The sequence below is a fragment of the Scatophagus argus genome, chromosome 13 (genome assembly GCF_020382885.2).
Source record: "Scatophagus argus isolate fScaArg1 chromosome 13, fScaArg1.pri, whole genome shotgun sequence".
Lineage (NCBI taxonomy): Eukaryota > Metazoa > Chordata > Actinopteri > Scatophagidae > Scatophagus > Scatophagus argus.
The window spans coordinates 17926812-17937578 of record NC_058505.1 but is presented as its reverse complement, the minus strand read 5'-3'; the positions used below and the strand labels follow the sequence as shown (position 1 = coordinate 17937578).

Sequence of the window (10767 nt, the reverse complement as noted above, 5' to 3'; positions counted from 1 at the left end):
AGCTGAATGACTAAGCTCGAGGGAGACAGCATGTTAAATACAGCAGAACAACTCACCAGGCAACCTTACTGGCTCCTATTAGTTTGATATTATTTCCACATGAACCTTTTCCAAGTTGTTTTTGTTTCTGTAAATAGATTGAACATAACAGTAGTTCCTAGAAGATTACATAATAGACATCCCCTGACACCTGATATGAGCACAAACTCTTGTGTCATGAAACAAATAAACAGCAGCAACACTTAAATGTATTGTTCACAGCATCATTTTTAATCTTTCCCTGATTACAAAACATTAAATGACACACTTCACTAGTGTAACGCATCACTTGACGCAGATTATTATTTAGCAGGTGATATACATCAGATATCTTGGTTGTTTCTTCCATTTAAATCACCACAGGGTTTCTCTCACATTCATAAAATAAATAAATAAATATATAAAACTGATGAAAATGTCAGTTCAAACACATGTAGTTGAACTCTTAATTATAGTTTGATTATAAATTGTTTAAAAAACTGTTAAAGACATCAAGTCCATACAAAATTATCAGATGAATCATCTTTCAGATAACAAGCCAACTTCATTTATTGAATATGATATATGCTAACACATGTTATATATGTGTAATATGTGGAGCCAGTTTTGAAGAAATACTTCAGAAAAATGTCAAAAGTATATAAATAAAATTCAGTACCACTGAAGCAGCTTAAAACCTTCATTAAAAAGGGGGTGAGTAAATAATGACTGAATTTTCATTTTTGGTTGGTGTGTTTCTTTTCATCACACAATCGTGAAATCCAGTTAGATAAACAACACTGGCACCTATTGGCTGAAAATGGCAATTTTCCCATTCTAAAGATTAAAACAGAAGCCAAGTCTAGTGCGGAAACTTAATCTATGAAAGACAAAGTCGTCCACTTTGACTTATTCATGTTTTGTCTGACAATGCTCCTTTCTTTATCCACAAGATATGACAAGACCAATGGAAACAAGAATGCCTGAACTGTAAGAATGCTATCAGGTTTGGAAAGTTTGAAAAAAAAAAACAAAAAACAAAACCATTTGATTTCAATGACACCATATGAAATGAAGATGATTAAATGATCTCAGAATCATTTGAATCATTTGAACAGAGATTTAATTATGAAATACCTTTAGGATAACATATGAAACATATTCTTCCCCTTTTTTGTCTTCATGTGTTTACTGTTTTGAAATTTGACCTTTCAAAGTGTTGTTAAGCGTTAAACATTTGCACTGAGTTTTAAGTTTTTATTGATTAATACACATTTTTCAACTGCAAGATGAACTATTGAAGAAAGAATAAGGATATAAAGAGCGTCTCACCTGTTAGTAATTATGAGGAACATCTGTGTCAGGTTATGTGTTATGAACACAGAAAAGATCTTCAGACGTATCACAGCAGGGATTTTAGCTCGTCATATCAGGAAAAGCACAGGTGAAACTAATAACATTAACTAAAATGCAACATCATATCAGTAAGTCAGAATTCAGAACACAGTTAACTTTATCGATTACACCTATGAATTATTATCATCATTCCCCAAATGGTTGTTACTAGAAATGACATGATGCCACCAAACAACATGCACTGGTGACAACAGGCCTTTGTCACAGCAGACACTGTCTAGTCATAGTATAAAAAGCAGCAAATTTTACTAATAACATTAACAATAGCTCCGCTTGATTTATGGCTCAGAGAGAGAGCCAGCATCACAATACCAAGACACTGAAACTGGAGCAGTTAAATGATTTCCTACTTTGACATCTGAATATTTCTTTTAAGAAAAAGGCCTATGGTAAAAGTGGAAGTTGTCTCAAACTCCTGCAGAGTGATGATTCACTGATGAAATTTGGTCAAACTGGGCCACCTTGTGGTGATAGATGACATGTAACATACAAATAAAATCCAACAGCCTTTATCAACATATTAAAAATTTCCATCAATTTAAAAATTAAATTGATAAACTGTTTTATGCAGACCATGCTTATCCATTCGACCATGCAAATATTCACATTTTAAATTTTGAATTTAATTTTGAATAAAAACTTTGAATAAACACCCTACAGTGAAAAGAGACATTACAATCTGTATAAACTCTCAGTGACCGCCTACTGTACTGAAAACCCACAGCAGGTTTTTTTGACAGGCAGGATAAGACTGACCCATATTCCCTGCAGAACTTTTTGCCTTTCATAGTAAACAGAGGGTCTGGATCATGTGAAGGCGTTAGTGGAGGGATGCTTAACTGGTACATTTACAGAAATCTTCTGTAGACAATATGGTGGCCCAGTAAAGCTGTCGCTCCCTGGATGGTTGAACATTGAAACTGGCAACATTATCAGAGCTCAAATACATTCTCCATCGACATTAAAGCAGACTATCCTATACATTGCGATTTGTATGATTGCTTAGTGACAGCAGATAAAATATACATTACAATCAGCTGCAAGCTATGTGGAGGATCTCCATAGCACCCTTTGTTTATTTTCTTCATTGCACTACATATATTGCACCCTGATTTCAAGTTTTTAATCCTTTCAGCACTGTTAAACATGATAAGGCGACTAAGGCAAAATTAAGACCTCATCTGACAAAAGTGTTCATAATGATGATGTTTTTTTTTGTAAAAGGAAAAATGTCCAAATCTGAGAAAAATCAAAAATGAACACAGGAGACAACGTCATCTCAACAATGGGTGCTCCTTTACAATACTGTATGTCCTTATAGCCTCATAAATAATTGCCAGGCCTGTCATTTGCTAAATAATCTTTTGTTCAGAGAAAATACAAGTACAAAATGCACTATCGGTGGGCTTGTGCCAAAGGATGTGGTAATTATCTACAGCAAGTGCACTTGAGGATTCTTCACAGTTCAAAACATTGCTTTGTTTCAAACACAAGCACAAACACAGGCTTGTGAACAACACAGATGCTGACTGGCTGTTGCAGTCTGGGTTGGCGCAGTTCACAAGGTTGAGGATGGAACAACGTGAGGGGGGCCGCTGACCACGAAGTCTGTGAAAGTCAGTTTTTCTGTGCGTTTATTCAGCTTTTTCTTTGCCACCATCTACCGACTTTATCGGCTGCGGATCATCCAGCAGGGCTTGTTGTCTCTCCCTTTCCTTCACCAGCTGCACGCCACAGTAGGTCACAAGTAACACTGAGAGGGTGGACAGAGGAAACCCTGGAAGAAAAGCACAAAGAGGGAAAGAAAGAGGAAGTGAAGGAGAAAAAGGGAGAAGGGATAAGAATAGAAAAGTATGAGTTTAAGAAAATGCAGCTGTCATTGAGCTGTGCCCCGAGGAGATGGAGATAATTCAGTGAACCCCCCAATGCTCTGTAGTGAAGATTCTTTTATTCTATGTGAAAGAAAGAGAATGTTAAGCAATGTGATATCTGGAGGATAGTGCCTCTGCAGATTCTGTTGCTTTTGACGTCTGTCTGTGCTGTTCTCACTTTCACTAGAACTGACAGAACAGCCTGAGGGTTTAATTTTATAAAATGCACCCTTTTTGTTCCCTACCTTTAAAAATCAGCCGTCTTCCCACCAGTTTGGCAAAGTCCAAACTGTTCAGGGAGAGAACGTTGTAGAGGACAATGGCCCAAAAGTTAGCAGCATTGAACACACCACGGATCCTGCGCGACATGGCTTCACCCATTGCACCCTAGATACAGTGGTATATTTAGAGAAATAGCACAAAAATGACACAAAAGCTGAAAGAGGGTGATTTATCTCAGTGTTTCTCACCTCTATGGTAGAAAATGGCGGAAGAGAGAACAACTTGGCCACCCACAGCTCAAAGTTGAGGCCAAAGCAGTTGAAGAAGGACCAGATATAAACCAGCTCACATGGGCCCAGCCACAAGGTGGTGATAGCGAAGGTGCAGAAGGTTGCCAGGAGCTCTTTGAAGATTTTATCGTGATCCCCACCAATATAGTCATAAACATACCTGCAAAATTATAATCCAAGCGCAACATGATGAAGAATCAAAATTGTTAAATGCAGACTGAAGTTATTTAGTAATGCAGAAGTTATTTCATTTAAACAAGTGTTCTAAAACACTCACTTGCACAGCCAGTCATTGATGCCTCTGTCAAAGTGCCTAAAAAGACAGAAGTTTTCCATATAAACATTTTTATAGAATTTCAAAGGTCACCGAAGACACTTCACAGTGATTTCTTAGGATTGCACACAAGTGATCCCAGTCACACGTACGTCTCAGCGAAGACATAGAGCATGGTGATGCACTTGGGAGGTTGAGGAGGGTCCAGGTGGTCCAGTGTGGCCACAGTGTTGATGACACCAAACATCACAGCTGATTTCACCCAGTCATAGACCAGGTTGGAATAGGCCAGACCAGCTGCAAAATTACACAATTTTCACATTTGATAAAGTATTTAATGCTAGAAGTAAAAGTGACACATAGAGCCAATCTTAGATAGTAGTTCTTAAGTATTCCTTAGTAAATATTGGATGTGAGCCAGGCATATGATCACACCCACATAAAAACAATGTGGAAATGCATATCTAACTCACCCAGACACCAGTCAGAAAGCTTGGTGACCAGCTTTATGTCGCTGGGGATCGTCAAGATGTAGAGGTAGTGGAAGAAGACGTCCACCACCAGGATAACTGCCAGATGCACCAAGGCCTTGGTGATGATGTTCCACATCTCTCTTTCCTTACGGATCAGCTGGGTGTTGTTTGCCTGTGGAATTACCAACAGTTTTGTGCACGAGCCATCACTGTTTTGCAATATTTTCCATATCCTATGTATTAGTAATCAGATATTGTCTAGTTATTGTTGCATTCAAAGGTTTTTCCTTGAGTGGCAAGGCTCTTAACCAGGACCCTCAAATCTTAACAGTGAAAGTGTTCCTGAACTCCTTGTTTTCTCTCTAGTCATCATTGCATTAATTTGAAATATTTAAACAATGGCATTATGTGTGGCTATTATATGAGCCTTCAGGAGTCTTCTAGTACAATGTGCACTTGTGAGTAATGGCTTAATATCTGCTGTAAAATTAAAGATGACTGCTTACTTTTCACTTTTACTATTTTTTCTTCCAATGGGCCAGCACTTTCAGTGGAATCTTATATCCTCACCTGGGCATGATACCTGTCAAAGGTCATGATAGGTCCAAAGAAGAAGAAGGGGAGGTAGAAGTTGTATTTGAGCAGGTCAGAGAATGTAAAGTTGCCATCCTTCTTCTCACAGTTCTCCAGTGCAAAGCTCATACAGCGCATGATGCTGAAGCCGCAGCCTCCATAGAACAGGATGTCTTGCAGGTCAAAAGAGCCAGTCACCAAAGATTCCTGAAGGAGGAGTCATTCTGGGCCTCAAACATCGTCATTTGGCTTAATTTTTGCATACTGTAACAAGCACTTCACAGCAATACACCTGCATATATTACTACTATTATCACATTAGAAGCAGCAGAAGAGGTAGGAAAATACCTAACATATTACATTAATTACATAATTATATAAAAATACTATATTACTACTTATATCAATATTGTAATTTTACATGACATAGTATAGTATATTGTGGTATCATCAGCCATTCATTCATTCATTCACTGTTACTTAAGGAGCTCTTAGATATCCACAGTTTTAGCTTTGACTGAAAGTGCTGAAACTGCTTACACCACCTTACTGCATAGTCTTTTTCATTGGTCTTCCTGGAAGAGCCATGCAACGCATTCAGCTCATTCATTTGACAGAAAATTTTATTATATCACTTCAGTTCTCAAACATTTCTAGTGTCTGCCTGTGCATTACAAAATTGGCTTGAAGAACTTTCTTACAGTCTATAAAATTTACAAGTGCAGAACACATATATCTGCTTCAGTTTCCCACGGCCCAGGCACTAGAGAAAACAGTGCTTATGGACCCACTGACCTGCCAGGAGTTATAGGGCTCCAGCTTGATGGAGGCCAGTGTGGTCAAACCAGCAGCAAAGCACATCCACTTGCTCTTTACTAGAGCTACACTGTAGAGTATGATGCAGTGAGACAGAACCAGAGCCATGAAGGTCCAGCCCATCGTGACCAGGACTGCCAAACCACCATACATACCAAAGATCAAGGATCTGTGCTGTGGGTAAAGAAAGAGAGGCCAGCATCAGTGTGATGAAATGACAGGATTTTTAGACAATTTATGACTTAATGCAGCACACATGAGTGGTGTTAGTACATTAGCACAGTTGTATGTACAATGATGGATATACTTAGGATGGAATGATTAAATTGTATGGGGAAAACAAATTAACTTTCCACATATCAATGGTTTAAATCAAACACGTGACAGATGTTATGAAATTCACACGTTTATTAATGTTACCTTACATCCATCCATACCAATCTTCATTGCAAGCATGAAACAAGGCAGAAAATATGTTTAAAACACATTGAATTGTTTTAAGAAACAAGGCAGAAAACATGTTTAAAACACATTGAACTGTTCTAAATATGTCCATATAATCACAGGAAAGGATCACTGGTACACTCAACAGACCACATCACAGTCAACAACAGAAAGCAACTCATGCATCAAGTCGATAATGTGTTAGACCTGGATAGACAGTATGACAAATTGTTCTTGCTCAATAAAACATGACAGAATAGAATTACATTGAATTGAACTGAATTACTTGCACAGCTCAAGGCCTAACAGATCACAATTGCACAATTTAGCTTTACATTTAAATGTGTTTATATCACATATCAAATAAGATATGATGTATGGTGATGATTGTAGCAAAGCTTGTGTTCATTTACAAGTGCCAAAACACACACACACACACACATGTTTATATATACAAAAACACAAACACATACAGTAATAAACGACATGCCATTGTACCTGTATGCAGTGAGACCACAGTGCTAGCTCATGCACATCCACACACATGCACGCACCTTTGGAGCTAGCAGCGTGAATATCTTGGCGAAGATAACGTGACCAATGAAAGCAAAAAGGATATGATTGCGGAATGTAGAGAACCACATGATCCATTCAAAGTCCGCAACATCCTGAAGGAAGATTGCAATAATGACACATGGACACCACTCTGTTTTGACATCCTGCACTAGTGAGTCCAATTATAGAACACAATGAAATACATAAAGGGATAATATATGAGCAACTTACCATTTTCCTGCCAAAGTAATGCCATCCTGGTTTCACACTTTCTCTGAAGGCCTTTCTGTTTACATTCTCTGAATACAGAAAAAAACACATAGGATGTTCAAGCACTTTTGTTTGCGTCGTCGTATTGCAACCCTGGCACAACAATTTCCTGCGGGATCAATAAAGTTCTTATCTTACCTTGTCTTATCTTAATATTCCAACTCATTATATGATAATATAAGGCAATTCTTAAAGGCTGAGGAGTGCTTAAACTCATTTATTTTTAGAGTCAGTGTGAACTGCAATAATCATTCTAAGAACAAGAGCTAAATGTTGAACAGCTTTGGTGTAATTGCTGGATTATTCACAGTGAATTTAAGGTGTGAGAGCACATTCAGTCCATTTAATAACATGAGATATTACATAATGCACTCCTTGTGGATCTTTTCTATTTTTGAGGCTGACATCTACACTCACACGGTCATAAGCTGTTTTTAGGAGATTAGCTCACAAAAATATCCTCAACGAAACACTAACACAGAAATGATGAAAATAACAATAAAAATATGGCAGGGATGTTGTAACATTCTGTACACAGCAACAAATGCGACTGGCAGGCGCCCTCACGGTGGCTCTTACGGCTTTGCCTTATTACACTAATGGCCATGAAAAAGGATATCAAAATGTGAGGGTCAGTCAGGGAAAGCCTCTTATTTCTGGGAACAGGTCCAGGTTTCTATTATGAGTGTACAGTGCTACTGTAGCATGCAGACCTGAGCAGCCAAAAATGACCATTTTAAGAGTCAGACAATAAGAAAGGGAATCAGGACAAACTGATGACTGTTAGCATGACTCTGCACAGGCTGTGACAGACAGTACCACTCACCAGATTACACTCAGTCCATTCACATCCATGTGTGAAGAGTTTCAACATTAAACTGACTGAAGACATGCAAACATTTGGAAGTATTTTATTATGAGTAGATTGGAATTGGTTGGCTCTGTGTACCTGAGTCTTAGGCTGAAATATCTCTATCAGGAAAACAATTACCAAAGTAATTAGAGCAACTTTAAATTGTCTTCATATTAATAGAAACGGGAATTGCTTAGGGAACAGTGGTCTCTTTTAATCTGCTAAATGAGCCTTGTTCTTTATAGTTTAAGTTTAAAGAGAGCAGCATTATACATAGAACTGTTTTTATTTAGATTTTAATAGGAAATTTCTATCGTTAAGTGCATTTTTCCAGCGTGAAGTGTTGACTGGTGTATTTTTTTCTCATAAAGTTGGTAAAGCTCTGATGCAGCTGCTCCATAACTGTCCTGTTGCTGTGACTTCAATAAATATGAAAGGATTTCAGTGCACTTCAACAAACTCAGCAATGATGTTGATTTTGGGCCCTCTCTCTGACTCACACTAACAGTGTATATGTACTTTGCTCATCTCTTGACATGCCGCGCACTCACCACTTGAAGCTTCAAATATCCAACTGCCTGCCCATATCAAGGCCACGCCGAGTACAGCTGTGTAGAGATAGAGCTCATATCTGGGGAGGGCAGCCTTGATCCCCATGGTGAATCCGCACACTGGAAGCCTAACAGGTTGAAAAGCAATCAGTCACACTATATTAGACCTGAATGACAGCAAACAGCGTTTGTATGAAGAAAATACAGACACATATAAAGCCAGTAATGGAACCAGAGTTTTATGGATAATGATTAGATGCCATTGATTACTGTGAAGAAGATTTTTTATTCAGATCTGAGATAATAGTGTAGAAGCATTATTTGATACACAACAACACCAAAGCTTTGGAGGCTTATACACATCGCTGTAGATTGCTCGGTTTGGAATGAAACCGTTTTACAACACAGCCAAGCACAATAAATAATTCATGTATCTTTTTAAAATCCACATGTATACATTTAGAAACACGTTATGGTGGTTATAAAGCCGGTAGCAAAACCAAACGGTACATGTTCTTCATGCCAGATAAAGACCAAGGTATTTTAAAAAGGTGGCATTTTACTAATAAGCCTTTAGGATCGACAGGGCAGTGACTTAAATAGTACTGCGGAGCACTGGCTCCTCGGAATCAGCATCGTCAGCTGCGCAACCCTACCTCTTCTTCCTATTATAGCCCTTGCAGTTGGTCTGCTGAACAGCAGGGCAGCTGCAGTGCTATGTGATCTGAGAGCCGCTGGGGACTCACTTCACAGAATACTTAGCACTGACTGGAATGACCAAGAATGGTGCATCGGAGTGTGAAAACACACAGTTACTTTCTAGCGGAGAATACTGCATTTGAACCTGGTTGTGTTTGTCTCTCCATCTATCTGTGTGTGTGTGTGTGTGTATATATATATATATATATATACATATAAGAGAGTGTGTGTCAGGCTCATGTGGCGCACTTTGAGATTAAGTTAAAGGAGTTGCACTAACAAGTTCTGTCCATTCCAAAGTGCCACTATGGCTAAGCAGGACCCCAGCAAAGCGTCCTGCATACAAAAGAGGTTTTCTGTGTCACTGCTCCGGGCTGCCGACACGACCGGTAGCACACATGTCTTATGCATCGATTGTTAAGCTCACTCTTTTATTTAACCCCATATACAAACAAATGAGATTTGTTTTTACTAACCTTGTATCCGCTTCACACTCAGGGTGATGGCAGCAGTGTTTACAGCTTGACTCTTCACTATATAAAACAAATAAAAGCAAAGAGGGTGCCGGCGGTTACAGCAGGTTTTTCTAATTCATCCGTCTTGAGGGGGCTTGCCGCTGCCTGCGATCACCAGCCACGGCCAGCCAGGATGTTGCGGACTCCACGAAAGGAGGAGGAGGTGTGGGGGGGATATATTTATCTTTCACTACTGTACCGCAGTGAGGGGTGGTCCGCACCGAGTCCATCAGACCTTACTGGAACGCAAAAACACTTAAGATAATGGTTTAAAATGAGGGGAAAGCAGTTGCATCAATCAGTATCCTACAGCACCAAACCTCTGATGGTTCTCCAGTCAACAAAACAAAACAACAACAATGGGTTAGGCTTGAAATCTAAACCACCGTGTAGCCTCTAAATCAAATCGGACTTAGCAATTACAAACGCACTCCGAATTTCTCATGTTAAACATTTCACAGTAACAGAAGCAATTACCTGTATGTGTTTTTTTTCTATATGATCTTTCTGTGGTGGCACGAAAATACCTCAGGAATTTGTTTACGTTTCATATTTTGGAGTCGTACGTTTTCCATCATAAAGTTACATGTTTTGAAGTTTTCAGTCCTTTATTAAATGCAGTTTTGTGACAAAATAGCTTACCGGTAACGGTCAACTGTACACACCAAGTGATCTCACTCTGTATCTTCAGACACAAATAGCCTACACAAAGTGGACCAAGACGTGGTTAGATGCCATCAAGGATCTTCCAAATCCGATACTGCGGCTGAGGCGATGGAATACAAATGCAGGCAGTGTGTGGTATATTTTAGCATTACGGATGCAAGGTATCCAAGATGCAGTTTTTTAATTAGACACTAGATGTCGCTCTCGGTCTGTTAAAATTGGTTGCACATGGGGACAAAACATTCACCTAAGGGTTTTGGA

The 10767-nt window shown here is 38.9% G+C and overlaps 1 protein-coding gene across 6 annotated transcripts; it reads right to left on the bottom strand.

Annotated features, from left to right (window-relative positions):
* Positions 1-259: 259 nt before the first annotated feature.
* hhatla (hedgehog acyltransferase like, a) lies at positions 260-10725 on the bottom strand. 6 transcript variants are annotated; one of them, XM_046408389.1, is made up of 14 exons: positions 10483-10725; positions 9802-10079; positions 8627-8754; positions 7184-7251; positions 6952-7065; positions 6374-6394; positions 5933-6127; positions 5135-5344; positions 4565-4736; positions 4244-4388; positions 4095-4130; positions 3776-3977; positions 3551-3692; positions 260-3211 (listed from the first exon to the last, which is right to left on the bottom strand). In XM_046408389.1, exons 3-14 carry the CDS (start codon positions 8730-8732, stop codon positions 3069-3071), a joined length of 1554 nt encoding a protein of 517 aa, XP_046264345.1. In that variant the 5' UTR covers positions 8733-8754; positions 9802-10079; positions 10483-10725; the 3' UTR covers positions 260-3068. The 6 variants fall into 6 exon arrangements, with proteins under 6 accessions (XP_046264345.1, XP_046264346.1, XP_046264347.1 ...); XM_046408390.1 differs by having other exon boundaries at positions 9802-9858; XM_046408391.1 differs by having other exon boundaries at positions 9802-9858; positions 10506-10725.
* Positions 10726-10767: the final 42 nt, after the last annotated feature.

Coding starts and splice junctions, on each gene's coding strand:
- hhatla (XM_046408389.1), bottom strand. CDS start 8,732: ATGGGGATCAAGGCTGCCCTCCCCAGATATGAGCTCTATCTCTACACA. Junction 4,737..5,134: donor TTGACAGGTATCATGCCCAG/GTGAGGATATAA, acceptor GTAATTCCACAG/GCAAACAACACCCAGCTGAT. Junction 3,212..3,550: donor AAGACGGCTGATTTTTAAAG/GTAGGGAACAAA, acceptor CTTTTCTTCCAG/GGTTTCCTCTGTCCACCCTC.